The sequence below is a fragment of the Apus apus genome, chromosome 2, assembly GCF_020740795.1.
Source record: "Apus apus isolate bApuApu2 chromosome 2, bApuApu2.pri.cur, whole genome shotgun sequence".
Taxonomy (NCBI): domain Eukaryota; kingdom Metazoa; phylum Chordata; class Aves; order Apodiformes; family Apodidae; genus Apus; species Apus apus.
Genome location: NC_067283.1, coordinates 60,463,498 through 60,483,816, shown reverse-complemented (window position 1 = coordinate 60,483,816; position 20,319 = coordinate 60,463,498). Strand labels below are relative to the sequence as shown.

Genomic DNA, 20,319 nt, shown 5'->3' with positions numbered 1-20,319 from the left:
GGCAGCGGCAGCGTTTCGGCGGCGGCAGATCCCCACACGGCCCGGCCAGGCCCCACCCGGCTCCCCCCGCCCCGCCTGCCCCCCAGGGGTGCCCGGGGCAGAGAGCGTCCTCTCCCCGGAGCAGCCCTCCCCTGGGGCGCTGCACGGACTAAGTACAACTTCAGCTGCCCGCGGCCGCTTTCATCCGTTTCCTTCCTTGCCCCCGCTTCCCCCTCTCGCCTGAAAAGCGCAAACTTGCTCTGAAATGGTACCTCGGCTCGAATGCGAGTCCAACCAGCCCCTTAAATATGATAAACGTACCGTTTGCATGGAATGAAACCTTTCCCGGTCCTGATTGCTCCAAAGGGGAATCACGTCCTACCTCCCACCTTCCCAATCTTCATTCTCACATTCTTTCTTCATTCTACACACGCTTGTAATTACTGGTGATTGTACTAATGTAACCCTGAGCAAAAGCATGCTGGTACTATGGAGAGGAAAGGCAAAGGAAATACCCTTAATTTAAGGCAATACCGTGTGAATTATCCTCTCTCTTTTCTACACCGTCCTAGAGATATTGCACGTTAAGCATCGACCCACACATCACCGGCTCGTTTCCCGCCCCCCTCCCCCCCACCCGTGGGGCCTTTTTTTTTTTTCTTCTTTTTTTCTTTTTTTTTAACGGATCACCAGGTGATCTTGAAATAAATGCTAAGTCTCTTCGTGGACCGGCGAGTAAGGAGAGAAAGTGAGAGGAAGAGTTGTTAGCCCTGCCTCTACCCAAGGCAAGTGCTGCCTGATCCCGCTCCTGCCGTGGCTGCCCCTTGCACAACTCTCTGCATTCGCCGCAGACCGCCTGCGCCCGGGGGGAGGGGATGGGGGTGAGCCCGGCTATAATATCACGTCGGGCCTTCTCCACCCTTGATTCCTCTCCTTTAGGGGTTTCCAAGAGGGATCACTGACTTCCGTGACCGTCACTGGTTTCTTTTGAAAGAAGCTGAACGGTCCTTTTCTTAACCTAATATTATTTTTTATTTGTTCGGATGACATTCCCTGTTCCGCTTGCCCCCGCGGCGTGCACACACACTCACACCCCTTTTCTTTTCATCATCAGCAAATAAAGATTAGGTGGGCAGATTATAGAAAGCGTTTTCAGTCCTGTGCTGATCTTTATTCCAGAGCCTTTGTGATGATATTGATGATGATGATGGTCAAGTGGACAGTTTGATTTTTGTGTTTGGAGCTAGTTATAAAGAATCAATATTATATCAAGGGGTAACTTTCGTGATAAAGGACTTTAACCACTCCGGCTATTCATCATAAGTCTGTAGCAAGCAGATAGGTCAAAAGAAATTATATTGCACTAAAGAGTGTGTCTTCTTATCTCTCCTATACCAGGGGAATAAGGGACAAGCCGATCGATACAGTAGCGGGTGTATACTTCTTGCAATTATCAATAGCTGATTTCGTCTTTTGAGGCCTGCATCTATTAATACAAACTAATAATAATCTTCTGAGCAGATCTGTAGCCAAGGGAACGAGAGTTTTTGTACTTGGCGGCACTATTTATATATCTAGAGTCAGTGAGAAATGTTACTTTGCTTGTATGATCTTGTTTGTGTATGTGTTGTATACATATATGTATATATACATTTTAATATTATTTTCACTTGTCATTTTCGGAAGCATACAGATTTTTGCAAAGGTGCTAAAAGCACTGTTTTATATGCATGCTGTTCTTCCTAGAGTATATGCCGACAGACATGCGTTGTAATACAAATACAGTGGTTTAATATATACAGCATCTATGCATCTATGTGTGCATGACCTGCATGTATGAGCTTGAATGTATTTTGCCTTGATAATATCCCCACAACACTGTGTATTATAAATATTTCACAAAGTATGTAATATTGTTGGTTAAATTAATGTATCATCTGTTAAAGAACGGAAGTGGGTGGTAATTGGAGCTTGCTAAGTGTGAACATAAGCTTTCGTGTCTATGAATCGATGTTTATTTAGATCTAAGGGTGGTGTGCCATTAAATAAAAGGAAAATAAACTTAAATGTTTAAGGCAAAACGTTTAAGCACGGTTGTGCTGTAGACTAGTTCGATAAAACTCGCGGTGGGGCTAGCTGCTTCCCACCAAAAAATTGTAATAGAAAAGAAACATCTTCATAATTGACATTTGACATGCTGTTTGGGTTAGGCTGTGGTAGACCAAGCACAGATTTCCCTCTGATGGAAACATTTATCATCGTGATTGCTGCAGAGTGGCAGGTGGTGTTATCAATTACCTCTTCTTACCAATAATAATATTAGTATGGTAATATCTTTGCTCATGTGAGAACGAATTAGCGGTCAGTTGCCGCAGCTTTAAACAGACAAAATTGTGCTGGATTTAAACCCAGTGTCCTCAAACAAAACTTGTGGTCCAGAAAGGGAGTCAGAAGATGCTCGGAAGAGTATGCTTGCGAGGAAGAGTAGGAGATGGTAGAAGTAAAGCCCAAATAATTTCACTTCGAATAGAGTTGCTGAGCAAAATGATAACTATAAAAGGCAGCAGATGGATTGCACGAGACGTCAGATCCATCTTATCCGCATGTTGGTAACTTTGATGGGTTTAAAAACAACCACCTTGTATAAAGCATATGTGTAGACAGAACTATTCATACGCTCTTTGTAGAGTCAGTCTGGTAGATAAGCTTTCTGAAGGCTTTTAAGAACCCTGAATAAGGATAAAAATTAAAGCAAACGCGTAACAAGGTGTCCCATTAATATAAGAAACAAAGTCCTAGATAGTAAATAACATTATTAAGCATGCAGAATAATAACGTGTCGCTTCTGAAGATGAAAGCAACATCGCAAAAGAAGATAATTAACAAATTAGATTTAATTATGGGGAGAAAAACAACTTTTGCTCCCCATCGCCGGTTAAAACTTTTAGTGGACCCGCCAGGCACCAAAGCGAGGGGGAGGCAAGCGGGCGCGGTTTGCGGCGGGACACGCGTGACTGCGGAGCCGCGTCCCCCGATCCTCTGCGCACCGGCCGGCGTGGCTGCGCAGAGATCTCAGCAGCTTGCGCCAACTTCCCCCCCACAACGGAGTAGCCGTGTTTTTCATAGCCCAACTTTAGCGAATGCATAATATTTTCATTTATTTATTTATTTCCCCCCTTCGAGTGAGGAAGATTAATTAAAAGGTCCGTGGAAAACTTCTCGGTGTGATGGGGAGCCGCGGGGGGAGTCAGGGGCCGCTAGAGACCCGTGCGACTTCGTAAGTCTCCACTCGCCTCCCGACCCTCTGTAGTGCCATGGTTTACCACACAGCTGGGGCAGAAAGTTTCCCCCGATGATGTGCACCGGTCCCGGCGGTGGGTCCCGGCGGTGCCCGCAGGAGAGGGGCCTCGGCGGCGCGTCCCCAGCGACGGGGCGGGGGAGGGGAGAGCGGCCGCGCCGCCCGGCAACTTGCTCAGCGACCCCCGCGGGTTTTCTCTCCCGGAGAAAAAGTGGGAAGGAGACTGGCGTAAGGGAAAAGTAAACCATAACGTGTATCACTTGTAACCCTAGAATATGTTAATGTCAAGAGATACAAATCTGGTAATCATGCCTTCCTTGCCTGTTGTGATCTCCATTGTTCATTAAACATTAAAGACAGGATTATTTAATTTTCCACTTAAAGATTCTCTCACGTTCCGCAAAATCATATTAATTTTCAATAATTTTACTTTCTACAAAGGACAAAGTTTTATTTTTAAAATGTGGTCAGTGAGCTGCCTCTTTTTTTTTTTTTTTTTTCCCACATCGCGCTGTAAGGAAGGCACTTCTAAAACCCTCTTCAAGAAATTGTCTGCTGCTGGCGGAACGACCAGCTTCTGAGCAAAAGAAAACGCCAAAGTTTAGGGGGGCTGAAATGTTGCCTGAGCAACAGCGACAAATCCTTTCAAAAGATGACTGGATGAAAATTGAGACATTTCTGGTACTACCGCAATCAGGACAAAAATGCAAAATTAACGTCCGTCCTCCCTCGTTCCAGGCAAACGTTTCGGTTACAGGGGGTAGCTGAGCCCCTTCATCTACAGCAAGTCGGAGAAATGAACCTCTCTGCTTTTGAAGGAGAAGCCCCCCCACCTCAGCTCCCCACTCGGGGCTGCGGTGCTGGGGTCGCTTGATTGCCCGCAGACACTCGCTTTCACCTGCCCTCTGCCTACAATATAACGCAGCATATACACACACACGCGAGTAACGTGTTCTTCGTGTGTGCTGGCTGAGTAACGTGTTCTTCGTGTGTGCCGGCTGCAATAAATCCCTACTTCTGACGGAAAAAATAATTAACAACCCACAGGCTCAATCAATGGGCTCCTCCCCACCCACTTCATATTAGATAATTACATTAGATTTCAGCCATCATGATCGTCTCCACATATTTTAAATGAGACGGTCTCTGTGCCACCAAACTTTCATCAAGGACTGATGCACGGAGACAAGCTGCATGAGAATTTATGGACGGTAAACAAGTTTTTAAATTATAAAGCAGGCAAGCATCGCGAGGGGTTTCGCGTACACATCTCGCTAAACGAAGGACAGAAAAGTATACACTTCTATTATCTAAAAGGCGTTTGGCGTTTCAGAGTTGTTTTCCTTAAGCGTCGTGCCCGTTTCTAACGAATACCTGGACCACAGAAATCGCTGATGGTATGCATGCCAGCAAACTATCTGGAGTGGCCTAAACTGTCGCCTCTAACTTTCTTTGGTTTGCCTACCAACGCAGAAGCCGGGTATAAACCAAAAGCCCAGAGACACGGTATCACAACGCACGAGATAAAGCGAGTTACCAGCAGGGAAAGTTTACACAGAGGAGTCTCCCAAAGAAGCCGGGGTTAGTGTGTTTTAAGGACTAGGGCTGGATTACACGGGCCGGGGTGGGGGTATTAGGAGGAAATCCCTTTCACTGATCCCTGTCCCCATACGCGGGGCTGCTCGCCGCTCTCCCGCCCCCGCGCAGCGCTCTGCAGGGTGGGCTGCGCCCCCGCGCCCCTCGGAGGGACGGCGACGGGGCCGCTCAGCCGAGCGCGGAACAGGGCGGGGAACGAGGGGGAGAGCAGCGCGCAGGGACCGGTCGGCATCTAACAGTTAAAAAAAAAAAAAAAAAAAGAAAAAAACCAACCCCAAACAGCTGAAGGGGTCGCAGGGGTTGACAGAGAAGCCCCCCCCCCCCCCCTCCCCAAACCACACCCGCACACACAGGCGCTGAGCTGCGTGCACCGCGGGCCCAGCGCGGTACGGCGCGGCGGCGATCGGCGACGGTGGGGTACATCCTAGCGGCGGCTCCCTGCCATGGGAACGGGCTGGCCGCGCTCCCCGCCCGCCCCGCAGCGTGGGGAGGCGGCAGGGACGGCGGCGGGAAGCGGCAACTTGCGGCGGCGGCCGGGGCGCTGGAGCTGCTGCTGTTCGGCCACCCCGGGGGACGGACGGGGCGGGAGGGGACGCGAGGCGGCGGGACGAAGCAGGGGAGGCTCGGCCCGGCTCCCCGGTAACTTGTAATGCGATAGAGGGGATAGAGGAGGGGGGGCGAGGGAGGGAAATCTCTCCCTCCCCCCTTCACTTTTACAAAAAAAAGGGGGGGGGCCTGGGAGAAAAGCCGCTGTTGGGAAAGTGCGTGCAGAGAGAGAGGCTCGTAAGCTACGGGGAGCTGATCAGGCTGCGGGACTGGGGACAGCCCCGGCGGCAGCCCCGGCAGCGCAGCGCGGGAGGCGGAGAAGGAGGAGGAGAGTAGGAGGAGCTGCCGTGTGACCCGCACCGCTCCCAAACTTGAAAGTTTATCTGCCCGAAATCAACAGTGGCCGCGGTGCGCGCACCGCTCCTCGGCACGGAGCGGAGGCATCGACCGGAGGAGCCGCCGCGCAGGGACCGGCTGCCGGCGCCGCTGCGAGCGAGGAGAGGAAGGGGAGGGGGGATCACCCCTGCGACAACAACAGCCACCCCCCACCCCCCAGATCTGGGAGAGGATCGATACTATTTGCTGGAGACCAAGGACTTGCTCATCGGCGCACACGCGAGACCGCTGTCATTAGCTAACAGGACACACGACTGAGCCAGCGAGGGGGAGGGAGGGTGAGGAGTGTCACAAAAAGTCATTAAAACCTGAGAGAGAGAGGGAGAAAGAAAAAAAAACTTCCTACCAATGGACAACAGGAAGTGACCACCACCACCAACGGGGAGTCTGCTTGGAGAAAGAAGCTGCAAGACAAAGAAGAACGAAGGAGAGGTGAAAGACAAAACTGCCCAAGGTCTTCTGTGCGTGCGTGCGTGCTCTTTCGAGAGAGGAGAGAACAAAAGTCAGCCGCGAAAGGGAGACAGAGCGACGGAAAAGGAGACAGGACGGAGGAAGAGTTAAAGACAAGCATGTAAAGATCAAGGGGAAAGAAGGGCAGAGTAACACACACGCACACCGAAAAGTGAAAAAAAACCATACGCAAAAGTTTCTTTTCCTCCTGCGAAGAAATTAGTCACACGCACACAAAAATCAGCTGCCTTTCAGACCAACTTCTGGGGAAGGAGACACCAAGAGATAAGAGGACGCAGAGTGGTGTGAAGAAAAGAGAGAAAAAAAAAAAAAAAGGGAAAAAAATAGGAAAAAAAAAAAAGAGCCAGAAAAGCAAGCAAAGAGAGCAGAAGAAAGCAGAGCAGAAGAAACAGAGCCAGGGGGGTAAGGGGGGCAGAAGAAAGAAAAACAGAAAAGCGAAGATCGTGACCTCCCCCAACACGTGAACCTTGCACATATGTTGTGTAAAGTGTGTGCAAAACAGAGCCCTCCTGCGTGGTGCGTGTGTGTTTCGCTGCCGCCGCCGCTGCTGCCGCCGCCGCGGTCCGTGCCTCTCGCAGGCGGCGCTACCGGTGCCGGGGAGACGCATCATTTGGCGGAGCGAAGCGGCTAATTGCGGAGCCCCATCCTTCATTTACATATGCAGCCTGGGTCCGCTGGAGCCGCGCCAATCCGCGCTCGCCCCCAGCACCATTAATCGCCATGCATTATTCACAATCATAATTACAGAGCCCCATGCGCGCTCCGCGCAGCCGCCCCAGCCCGCCGCGCACATCCCACCGCACCGCGCACACCCCGCCCGGCTAATCCCCCACTTGCTCACCCGCTCACTCCTAGTTTGGTTGGCTGGTCAGCGGTGCTTTTTTTTTTTTTCTTTTCTTTTCTTTTTTTTTTTTTTGGTAGCCTTTTCTGTTCTTGTTTGATTTGTTTTGCAACTCGACTTTTATTTGCGAACAGTTATTTCCAGCCTCCACCCCTCTTCCCTCGTTCCTAATTTCTTCCCCCTTTCCACCTTCACGTCGCTGATGCCTCTGCAAAAGGCAGAGTCAAGACGGCTCAGTTAGCAGCATGTCTCGTCGAAAGCAAGCGAAACCCCAGCATCTCAAATCGGACGAAGAGCTGCAAGCGGAGGTAGTTTCGGAGCACGGTAAGGACTCTCAGCGCCTCTTTCTCTCTCTCCTTTTGTGAGTGTGTTTCGGATGGAGATAGGTGGATTTATGGTGATGGTGAACATGGGAGCGCAATTACTCTGCAGCAGGAGAATGGGAATTGAGCAGTTGGGAGAAGAGGCAGCGGAACTGAGAAGTTAGCAGTTTAGCCAAGTTTCTGCAGCCCACCCCCTGACTAACCAACCCTCCCAGCAGCTCCCTCCCGGCCTCCCGGGCGCTTTTATCCCGGCGGAGCTCGGCGGCGGAGCTCGGCCCTCCCTCCCCACTCACCCGGGCTCGGGCAACTGCGTGAGCGGGCACCCCGGGAGAACGCCCGCCTTCTCCTCTCAGCTCGCTCGCTCTAATTTCACGGGTACCCCTTTTTTCTGTCCCCCACCCCCCCACTATCCCTCCCACCCCGGAGCGAGCAGGAGCCATGTTCCCCTCGCCCCTCCGCCGGCAGGACAGTTGGGGCGGCGGGGCCAGGATGCCCTGCCTGGGGCTGCGGGCTCCGGAGCGTCCCGCGGGCCGAGGGGCTGGCGGGCCCCAGGGCGCGTCCCCAGGGCAGCCCCCCCGGTGCCGGGGGCTCCCCCGCCGCCCCGGGCCGCTCGGCGCAGTCTGCGAGGGGAGCCGCGTGTCTGGGCAGCCCGCTTGGACTTGGGGCTGCTCCGGCCGCTGCCCCCCTTGTTCCCCGAGAGTCTCCGGAGGAGCGGGGGGACCGTGGCTTGGCGGCAGGCAGGGGACGCCGGTAGGAGCGGGCAGAGCCGCTCGGGTGCGCGGGGGCAGCGGAGTTTCATTTCATTATTTTCGAGAAGGTTGGGCGGCAGCTTTTCGCCTCTCCCTGCGCTTCCTTCCCCCCTTCGCCTCCTGGCTGTACCGCGGCTGTAATTATTATCAGCGGTAGGTGCCACGAAATGCCGCCACCGGCCCCTGTCGCGCCGGCTGCAGGCGGTGGGGAAAGGTTATTTTCTCCCCCATCCGCCATTCTGCGCTCCCTCCCCACACGCAGGCACACGCACGCTTGCTTTGCTGCATCTGGGCTGCCCAGGCCTCTAGTGAACAAGTGTCCAAACCTGGAAAGATTTGGGCTGTAACCCCTCCTTATTTCCACTTTGCTGCACTTTTTTCTTCGAGGAGGCGGCTGCAGTGTGTTTTTTTCTTCATGTATTGTCTCTTTTTTCCGTTTTTCTTTTATTCCCCCACCACCCCGTTTTAATTTCCTTAGCGGTCTGTGGCATTGCAGCGTGCAAAGGCATGCCAGAGCCCGTACTCACATTTGCTGGGCTAAGTTAAGAGCTTCCACTTGAAAGTTTTTCTTTTCCTCTTTGGATAGAGCCCACAGCTTGCTTAGTTTCTCATGTAACCAAGTGGGAGCCCCAGTATTTTCTGCCTTCTGCGTAGGCCCCTTGCTCCACTGTTTTATCGCCCCTCTTCCTGCTTTCGAAAAGAAAGAGTCATTCTCCTGCTTCAAAACTCTAATGACTTTTAAGTTGCATCTGTGGGAAGAGAAAGGCAGCGAAGTTGAAGCCTGGGGAGGATTTTGACTATTGTATCTGAACTTTGCAGACCTGAAGCTTAAGGCAGCGTGAATCCACTTCATCAGGTTAAAACATCTGTCAGACTGACAAATCGTTAAGCCTTCTGCTCCTTCCCAGGGTATTTGGTGAGCCTCACACTGGGAGTGAGTCTCATACTGTCCAGGGCTGGTAAGGGGGCTACTGCCACTGCTCCAGGAAATCCCACTTGGGTGTTGACAATAACAGACACACAGAGAAATGTTTTTCTTCTGTCACAGCAGAGTAGCAAAGCAGTTCATTTTCAGAAATAATTTATTTTTCCTTAGGAAACAGTGGTTGTGCAAAATAAATTAATATAGGCAAGCAGATGAGAATTAGTATTTTATCATGCAAACAAGGTATGTTGAGCCCAGTCTCTGTTGGGGGGGGTTCTAGGTTTGAGAATTTATCCATAGTATTTTATAAACTTTTACATGCTCTGAATCCATTTTGATACCGAAAAATGAAACTCCACTGCTTCATTATAACACTCTTGGTGAGTTAATATATTGAAAAAAAAATTGTTAAATTAGGTTTTTGTTTTGTTTTGTGAATCTTATCTATGTAGCCATGTCACCCGAGATTAGAACAAGAGATATGCTAAAAAGAAACGCTTGCATATGGTGGGTAGATTAAGGACAAAGAATCTTTTTGTCATGGAAATGTTTTGGGTTTTTTTTTTCCCTTTTTTGGGGGGGTTTTGTTTTGTTTACTTCATCACATAGAATTTCTCACACTTGGTTTGTTTTGTATTGCCCTCAATGACTACATGATCAAATGAATGGATTTATTTCTGCCGAATGAGAAAGACAGTCTTTTTATCAAAAGGACTACATTGGATCCCAGTGAGGAATTTTAAAGCGTTATTATTGTGGTCCCTGAATAGCACAAAATCGGCTTTCACAGCAGCCCTAAAATGCAACAATGTAAATACTTTTCAGCCTTGGAAGTCTGTTATCAAAATGTACTAGGTTTCCTTTTATTAAAACATATTTTAATTAATAGAGTGAAACCCTTCATAGTTAACAATTAACATGATAAAGTAGTGCTGTTGGTTTTGCACTTTCATTTGAGAAATGTGAACAAGGTGGAGACAGGCTATACGAGCAGAGGGCTATCTAGTGCACATTAGTGTAATGTAAATCATTTACACATTTTATTAGGAAGCCTAACCATTGCTATACTGAAAGCAGTTTTATGTCAGATATAATGAGCACTCCAAATATCATGAATTAAAACACTTCTTGTCAAGTCAGTGTTCTTAATTTCTGTTCAGAGCTGTAATCAAGATATTGCTACAGTTCTTGAGCATGTTTTGCAACAGGCCAAAAATAGTTTGCACAGTGCAGGAATATTTGTCCCTTTTAGAAAGCAAACTGTTTAAGCAGTATTATTTGATACATGTAGCCTTGTCACTAATTTGTCTGTTTGTCTTCAAAGGTGGAAGTTGTTGTTAACATAAGGTTAAGCAAATTAAGCTTATTATTTATTTAATGAAACAGTGTTTACTATAACCTCAATATAGATTTTATTAAGTGAAGCATTTAAAAATGAACATCCCATAAATATAATTCTTGGAGTGAAGGGACATGAATAGAAGCAGAGAGGAGCCTGGCAGTTTGGGGAGCAGAAAGGAAGATAAACATTAGGCCGGATTTTAAGTTGACTAGTCTCACAATAACTTTTGTTCTAACATTGCCACAGCAGTTTTAAAATCAGAGCAAATAATTCCATAGCCAGCTTGGCCTACAGCATAACTCATGCATTCTAACAGGGCAATGTCATGATGGTGAGAAGCTGTTGGAAATCTGAAGATAATTAGCAATGTCATAAAATACAGATTTACACTCAAAATTGTTCACAATTATTTGTCAAAAGTGAAATGCTAAAAATGTATTTTTTAATAATTTTGAAAGGAAGTGTTAACACACAGCTGGTGATGATATATTATTTGAATCATTGCACTGTAGAAGAGTGAACAAAATATACATATTAAAAAAAACCACACACACTTTGACGTTACTAGATTAGAAGATACGATGGAAATAATGTAAAAACAGCAGCAGAAGGACTCAAATGACTGCTTGTAGAATACAGTAATCTCAGTTTCTCCATAGATGTAAACCATTGTAGCAGCTGGAATTACATTCCTAATACACTTGCCTAATTCAACAGATTATGAACGAATCAGCATTATAGATGGACATGCCTCTACTCTGATTAATTTTTATATTAAACCACAGATACAGCATTTGTATATTTAAAGTAGGGATAATAAAAGGGCTTTTTTTGTAATGCTGAAAAGTGTGCAAGTGAGGCTCTGGTAAGGGTGATGGCAAATAAAGCTTTGGACTTTTTCATGCAAAGTTTCTGGCAAAGATGTATCATTGTTTAGTCTGAAGCGGAAGGGATACCTTGTAGTGAACTGTGTAATGACAGTTTTCTAATGTGCCTTTTGCAATAATTTATTATTTTTTAAGAAAATACGGACCTGTTTTTCCTCCCTTTCTTCAATACATACAACATAGTCTAAACTACTGAGTCTTTTTCCTCTTGGTAAAGTGGGATTGGGCAGTGCAGTTTGGAGCAGTTCGTGACTTGCACACTTGTGTTCTGCTGGAGCATGTACACAGACATACATGCTTTGCTAGAACAGCGACGTAGTTTGCTAGAGAGCAGCCAGCTTCATGTGAGTGAGTTCTCTCTACACATGTAGAGGGTAAAAACATGTTTTGGAGGGACATTCTTACGTACAAAATAGAGCTTATTCCACATTGGTTCAACACTATTGCCTTGAAAACTTGAGAAATAACAAGCAGCTGTCAGTAAACATAAAACTTGGGAGATTTTTGCAAATGTTTGTGCTAAGATCCCTGTAAGAGAAGGCTTTTTGTTTTGAAAAATAAAGGCTAAATAACTATTGCTATAAATTGGCCCTTTGATAAGAAATGGTAACTGACACTTCAGAGAAATAATTCTGCTATTACAGCAGAGACTTAACATTCAAACTATGTAACATCTGTATTTGTATAGTTTAAAAAATATTCTGGTTTGAACTGTGTTAGCAATAGGAAAATATTTGTAATAATAAGGAAATGACAACAACCAATTTGCCAATATATGGATAACAATGGAAATAGACAAAACTGGGTCAGATTTTATCTGGTGGTGCTGATCTTGAGGAAGGGTTACTATCTCCTGAGGTAGACATTAGGACTTTTTTTCTGGAGTGGGAACAAAGAAATTGTAAAAGATGTTGGTTTAAATTCTGTGTATTTAAGCTGTTACATGCATACATTAGCTGTTGAAAATCACTAAGAAACAGAAACAACTGGAATTAAAAAAAAATGGGTGGCATAAAAAAAAAAGTAAAAAATAAACAAATTCATAATGAGCATTAGTACCATTTCTGAAAAACAGTTTGAGTCCTGGGAAGATTTTCTGGATATCTTTCCTTCATTTGATTTGTTGACTGCCAAGCCAGGACAAGCATATTTGTTGACTATCCATCAGTCAGGGCATGAGTCAATCACTTTTGCTGATAATCCACCACGTCTGGCATGACCTTAAAATAGTTATGTACTGACACATTTTCCAAAATAAAATATAATTTCTTCCTAATACTGCATTTGTAAAATTACAGTAATTTGCTCTGTTTGTTGTTGGGTTTTTTTTCAGAGGAAGCATGAGTAAATCTAGTACTAACAGTAAATTTTTATTTAATTATACATTTCAGTGTAAAGGGCCAAAATTCTGTTTCCCTTACCCTCTTAAAATTTCCCACTAAATGTAGTGAAGTTTTTCCATTAATTAAAAAAAAAGAAGATTTAGGACAAAATGTACTTTAGGAGCTGGTTCAGTTATAGTGCTGTTGTACATATAGTATATGTCTTATCAAGGAAAAACCCTTAAAAACTGGGAAAGCCAGAAAAATAATTGTTTAAAAGAGTGGTAGAAAACTGTAATGAAACACATTTTAAAAATGTGTTTCTTTTAATTTGAAAAGTGAAAAGACAGTGAACTGAAGAGTGAGGTCATTATTATTTCCTTGCTGTAGTTAAGCTACATAAGGTGAGCACTCCTGAGCAACAGTTATTATGAGGTAAGCTAAATCTTCAAAAAGATCCCCTCTGAAACTCTTATTGCCCATCTCAAAAGGAACCCTCCTTTCACCACTTCCCCCTCCCCCCCCCCCAAGATTTGAACCCTATCATTGATTGAAAAGAAACACCAACAAATTTTCCAACTTTGGACACAGAGAGTGAGGCACACCAAAATATTTGGGAAGGCTGTTGACCTCTTTCAGGAGCCGTTGGCTGACCAGGATGGGTATGTGGATGGATGGATAGAAGAATGGATGGATGGATGGATGGATGGATGGATGGATGGATGGATGGAAGGGTGGGTGCTGCCCTGTGAGGTTTGTCGCGGAGCGGCTGCTGCTGAAGGAGCTCAGCCTTGCAGCCAGGGAGAAGGTGGGATTGCAGAGTGCCAGCAGGCTTCCCTAGGACTCTCCCAGAGGGTGGGTAGTTAGAAGTGCTTTGACAAGGCTTGCTGATTTAACCTTTGCCTGCTTTGCCCTGCCAGGGGTGGCCACTAGATGTCAAGCTCATAATACAATTAGTACATCTGTGCAGTTGACCTTGGCAGCACGGCTTACCACTGTTCGGTTAAGTGTTAACACTGAATTTGAGTGTTAACTAGAGATCCCTCTGAGTTTGCTCCGTGCTTTACAGCTTATCAAATGCCCATCTAGTTCAGCGCAAGTGTTTACAGTTCTTAAAGAAGGAAAAAGGTTTCCTTTTGTGGAGCCTAGCATCTTGAGCTGCTTAATTAACCCTGCAGGTGCCACAGTATTTTTGTTTCAGTGAATGAAAACCAACTTGCTATTCAGTGTTTCAGGAGATGCCTTCTACTGATGCCTTTTGATAATTTTTTAATTTAAATTTAAATTTTTGATTATGTTTTTGATGTAGTAATGTCCCCAAAGCTGGAAATTAAGAAAGCTAACAACATTGTTTAGATCCTGATGTACTTTGCTATCCTGTGCAGTATTACAGTATCTGGAATGGTAAATTAGCAAAAGGACTGAGCTGCACAACTGGCACCGAATTACTCCAGGTTTGCTCTTTCAAGCACTCCTGCATGTGAGTAATTTTTCTTAAAGGATTAGTGCCACTCAGTCCAGTACTTGTAAAATTCAGTTTTGAGATGCTTAGGAGATGCAGGATTAGGTCTTCACTTTGGCTTCTCCTGGTGTGAGCCTCTGAACACAAATAACGTCAGCATTTCCAGTTGTTCACAGTGGTCAGCTTCATTCTGCAGGGTGCTGGAGTTAAATAGTTTAGGATGTAGCTAAATATATTATTTCAAAATAGGAAAGCTATGGAGAAGCCAGTGTTCCACTTCTTTCTTCAGCTCTTCTTGTTTTGCTTTAGTTTTTCCAATGTCTTTTTCATATCAAGTATGTTAGAAGTATTGACCTCGATTTCTTTTTTTAGGACTCCCAAGAAAACTTGTTGCGTCCCAAATAAACTGAGTTTCTACAAACATGTTGCAGCATATTTGTACACAAACCCTACACAGCCCTCCATGTATACATGCCATAGCAGAGAACCCAATACCTGTTTATATGATTTTGACAAGCATAATGCAGGTCTCATTAAATACGATACCTCGCGCAAATAGTCCAAACAATTTGTGAAGCTTGCATCTGTTCCACACCTGTGTACACTGGAAAGGCACCAGTGTTTGAGATAATGAAGTGCTTCAATGCACAGATTAGAAACTGCAAATGTTTTAAACTGAATGCAGTTAGTGCCTGTGCCACAGGTGGCTGTTACTTAACAAATTCTGAGATTTAGGCTACTGAATAGATAAAACCCAGCGTGCCAGGTCAGTACCGATTTTTGCATAGCAAGACTGCCCTCCACTGTTCAAATCGATACTAACAGCTTTTGTGGTCTGAGAAAAAGGACAGAAAATTTTTCTATTGAGTCTGGAATTTCTTCTACATTGTTAAACACAGCAGGGGTCTCTATTTGTCTCCTCCTGTTTCACAGCTTGGGCTCAGTATGTGATAATTCATCTTTCTTTATGGGATTCAAAGCTATCATAAAGAGTTAAAAAGAATTAATTTGCAATAAAATAAACCTGTTCTACCAATTTAAGAAAACTTTCTTTAAAAGCTCTGTCAATTGTAAGAGATGATAAAGCTAAGGAAAAAGTAATAGTGTTCTTCTCAAGGATCAATACGTTGTTACAAGGCTACTGTTAGCAAATGAATATAATTTTGAAAGCAAATTTATGTTTTTAAAAAATGTATTTTCTTACTTTACTTAAATTGTCCTTGGGGGAAAAATAAGCTTGTGTATTCTTATGATAAGAGTAGTAAATAATTGTCCCATATCAGTGCGCTATGCTCAGAATTTTATTTATAATATTTCTTGTTTAAATACACAGAAGTGCTATGAGCTGCACTTCAAAATGATTATTGGATTTGCATGTGAGAGCATTTTTTACATCTGTCTTCATAGTTAGCAGACATTTTATCTCTGGCTGATGTTAACAACGGCAGGTTTTTTCTGAAACTCCCTCACAGTTTGTACACTGTTTCTCTGTGAAAGATCAGTGGGGTTTTTTCTTCCTGAGAGAAATTCCTACATTCAGAAAATATTAATTAAATCTTGATTATGTAGCTCCGAATGTAGACATAGTAGTAATTCATACGCCACTTCTCCATGCTTTCATTTTATTACTGCGTATAGTCTGAAAAGAAGCTTCAGAAAATATTTTACTCACACATTTGTTGGATTCCTTTACATGACACTTCAGGAAGATACCAGTGTTTTGTAGTAGGTGAAAGCCTAGAAAATGCTGATTCTCTTATCTGATTTTATCCAAGTGCCTTATGAATCATACATAATTTAAGGATTCTATGATTCAGAGTAACAAAATATAACAAAATACTGCATTGTCCGAGAATATTTTATTATGATAGTCCTTATTTAATTTAATTTAAAAGGTTATTTCCGGGTCATTTACATATACAGATCTAGAAATTATTTAGTTGAGACAAAATGAAGATTCTGGAGCAAAGATGAAGCACAGTGGAGTCAGCTGGGGCTTTTTCCAGGCTGGAGGCAGTTAGTCCTAAGAAAGGGGGCATTTAATAACAGCATATGTTTTCAGAATTAACCTGATGGACGGTTAATTTCAGTCTGTTTTGCAAAAGTCGATGGCAGCGTTTTTGAAGCATCCATTAGTTACATTTTCCCTTGCATATCATACAAGAGGTTTTCCTCTTACATGCAGCGGAAAGACGTACGCCTGCAATAAAAATTCAGAATGAGTAAAGCCGGGTACAAATCCTGCATGCGTGTAGGCAGCAGCTGTGGCAATTTTTTTATCAACTCTCCACTTTTTAGGACAGTGACTGAAGGACTCACGGCACCCTCACAGCCTTCTCCCTTCCTCTTGGATGGCAAGAAGGCTGGCCAACACCATCCTCCCCACGGCCACGCATTGCTCCAGCTTGAAAAGCCTTTGGTGGGTGCGCTCGGTGAGGGTGGCAAAGCAAAACCTCCCAGCCTCAACCCCTTACAACCCCTTCACTGAGTCAGCAGAGCACCTGAGTGGCTCCATCCCAAAGTGACTTTCTCAAAATACCTCCATTTGAATTTTTGTGGGCTAATTTTAGGGCCATACCTCAGTGATGCCAGGTGTCAGCATTCTGCTGGAGCCGCTGTAGCAGCTCTGAGGGTTGGTACTTGTGTAGGAGCTCACCCTGGGTACCATTTGAGAGATGTTGCCTGCAATTTTTCACCTGTTTTCACAGGGTAAGCTTTATGTGCTGTAATTCATCTTGCATCCCGGAGCAGCTTCAGATTAGTCTGTTAGCTCTTAGACTGCTAATGAGAAAAAGAAAATAACTGAGGTTATTAGTGGCTGAGATCCTGACTGCTTGACAAAACTCCCATTCAACACCTTTTGTGTAAGAACTGCAAAATTCAACCCATGTCTATAAGATTAAGCAAGTGCTCAATTCATTCCCCCAAAGTCCTTGAAATTTTTTGCTGCACCACATCCTCACTGTAATAATAAAAATGATTGTTTCTCTTCCAGGGAAAAAAAAAAAAAAGATAAAAGATTAAATTTTTCAGTACTTAATGGATTTAATAACTTTGTCGTTTATCAGAAAATGAAAGCAAGGTATAAACATAAAGAAATGTGGAAATAAATGCTGTGTCTCTTATAACAAGTGTAAGTTGAAACTAAAAAGAAAAAATCAATTTTTAGCTTAATATTTTAAGAGATCTAAAATTTTTTATAATCTGAAGTAATGGTAAAATTTTGCTATTGGTTTTATGTCATTCATAAAGTGATCGAGTTTTAGCAAACAACAAAAGTATCCTTTCATGTGGAGGTTGAATGCTTTTAAGATTTATTCCCTGTTGAAGTTGTTGAGGACGTACACTTCTTTAGCAACAATGCAATACAGTACCTCAGTACATTCACATTAATCAGCATTATCAAAAGGGATGCTAAAACCTGCATTTGTGAAACACTGGGGCCATGTCCATTTCTCCAACACACATATGTATTTTACAATTTCATCGGTCTTGCTTTTTATGCCCCCCTGGAGTGCTTGTCTGGGGCAAGACCACAAAGACTGCTGTTTGCATGACTGGTTCGTAATCTTTCAATCCAATTAATTTTAGTGATGTGTCTAATGTGAGTAAAGGCTATTCTTATGATTAGGGGTGGTTGTATTTGGCCCATGGTCTGTTGTTCTCGAAAGCATCTTAGTAGCCTCAGTGTGCTGTGCAGGTAATGGACCATAATCTAGGGCAAAGCAACCTTTACTTTGGTGCCATCTCTGTCACCTGCTTGCTTACCAGTACAGAAAGTTAAGCTTTGAGAGAGCCTGTTTGATATCTTAAGAAATACCAAATAATATATCCTAGATGGAAAATGCTGCAGTGAGGTTCTTCGTATTTCTTTGTTGAAGCTAATCTGGGGAGGAAATACAATTAATAACTCTCTGGCGTTGTTCTCTAAAATACTTATTGAAAGCAGTCTTTGAGTATTTCAAGACATGATTTGATGAATGTGCTTGAATTGATCACTTGAAAAGTGTTTTCACTATTGTGAAGGTTTGGGAACTGAGGGGAGGAGAAATACAGACTGTAGATCCCCAGGTAGCACGGGTGCAAGCTTGGTCTCCCTGAGATAGCATGAAACAGAGCTGAATACTGATCATCTGAGAAATACCTATACTGCTTTAGTCCACCTGTACTTTTTGTCAAGTTACATTTCAAATTCAAACTGCTGCTTCTTGGAGTTTATGAATCAGTACACTAGACTGGTTGTTATCTTGAAATGCTGAAGAGGTCCATATTGATACCTCCTGGCAGCTGACATCAGTAGCTTAGGTTTCTTTTGGAAGCTTACACATTATGCATTATTAGTTTTGACATACAGGGAGCATGAGACTGTGTTCTAGTGAAGAAAATAATACCCGGTTTTGATTGTAAATGTTCACATTTGGGCTTGGTGATTACTGTACAGTGTCTGAAGTAATTAGCTTACTGGTGTTTGATCAGCTTGTTCTAGATCAGGGGACAGACATATTTGAATGGTTACATTTCCTGAATCTATCACTAATTGCTTAAACCTTTTCTGCAAAGTTTGTTTAGAGAAAGCTCTCCTTAAACAAAAGAGTAGCTATACATAGATAGAAAGCTGGAAGAGGAGCCATCCAGTTTGCAGCTTTTTAGAATCAATCGTGCTTTAAAACCATGCCTTAATAGTAGTAATAGTTTTAGTTGTAGTGATAGAAGTAGTAGTATTAATTATAATAATTAATAATAATAGGCAACTCTTACCCAGCTTGCCAAGATTTGAAATAAGCACTGGAATATCATCTCAGTGAAAACCTTAGGAGAGGCTTGATCTGTACATGCATGGTCAGTACTACCAACCAGGGAATTCAGTAGGTTCTGAATAAGGACCAGAAAATCAGCCCCCCTGGCTGTAAAACTGTCAGTCTGTAAGGTAAATAAGGTTTTGTTTGAGTTGTCTTAGTTCAGAAAGACTCTGGAGAGAGGCGATCGTGTTGGGTGCCTCACTGCTGGTCTGTGCTCTGTGTGCTTTCACTTTGCAAAAGCTGAAGTCTGCACTGAAAATGGGGTTTGGAAACCTGCTTTTTCAGTCACTCATTTTGGGAGGCTGAGGTGTAGCATGTTAACTTCTGTGATAATTTTTGTAATGCAATGTGATAGTTATGTTTCTACAGAAGCATTTACCATAAGGATTAGTCTAGTGTTGTCTAGTAACAGCTATTTAATATAACCCAAACAGTGTAACAGCTTCAGCACTTTGTGCAGAAGTCTTAAATAATATTTGGCTGGTTTCAATTGCATTTTTTTCCCCCTCTGGAAAGGAAAACTTGAAGGCAAAAATCCAGTAGTACTCCAAGAAGAGTTTTCCTTTTAGCTAGTAAGTACAGTAGAATTGTGTGTAAAAATGTTAATAATAATAATAATAATAATAATAATAATAATAATAATAATAATATAATAATAATAATTTATCAATTAAAAATGCATGTTTTTTATTTAGTGGCAAGCACTGGATATTTAAATGTATAAATATAGGGGCATCTTAACAGCTTTTTGAAGGCACAATTTTGGAAGGTATAGGGAAATAATAAGCTTGAGATGCTCTAGAAGGTTAGGAAATAGTATTCAGGGCACAGATTTATCACCTTTATCAGACAGAACTCCCTACTGAAATCTGTAGGGAGTTTTAGCTTAGAAAAGACTGAAAGAACGGACATGTAGTTTTGTCAAAAGTGATTTTATAGTTAATGTTCTGTAAAAACCTCTTTTTTAAAAAGTAACTGGAACACCTCAAGATTATACTTTCCTTTTATTTTGTGCTGCTACCTCTTTTTTTTTTCATAACTGATTCTGCTGTAACTATAAGTTCTGAATTTCTTGTAATTTTTATTTTTTAGGCATTCTGTAATATTGCCAGGTATGTTCCTAGTTACATGAAGCTTTGATCATACTAAGCATAGTTTATTGAAGGTATTGGCCCAATCCTGCTCCATCAAAGTCAATGGAAGTTTTGCCATTCATTTTAGCAGAAGCAGGATTGGACTCTTTATTTGCTTACTATGCCTATCTTCAATACAAATCAGCTATGTCTTTGCTTCTAGCTATGCTCAACCTCATTACAGATGAATATTACATTCCTTGCTCTGACAGGAGACTTAGACTACCAGCATTCTAATATCAAGGCAGAA

General features: G+C 43.6%; 1 protein-coding gene across 1 annotated transcript in view; it reads left to right on the top strand.

Moving 5' to 3' along the window:
• The first annotated feature begins 7,229 nt into the window (after positions 1-7,229).
• Positions 7,230-20,319, top strand: part of SALL3 (spalt like transcription factor 3) — a 22,884-nt gene continuing 9,794 nt past the window's right edge. Inside the window, exon 1 of the mRNA XM_051611122.1 lies at positions 7,230-7,451. Within this exon, the coding sequence (XP_051467082.1) occupies positions 7,373-7,451 (79 nt within the window). The 5' untranslated portion in view covers positions 7,230-7,372. The remainder of the gene's footprint in view (positions 7,452-20,319) is intronic.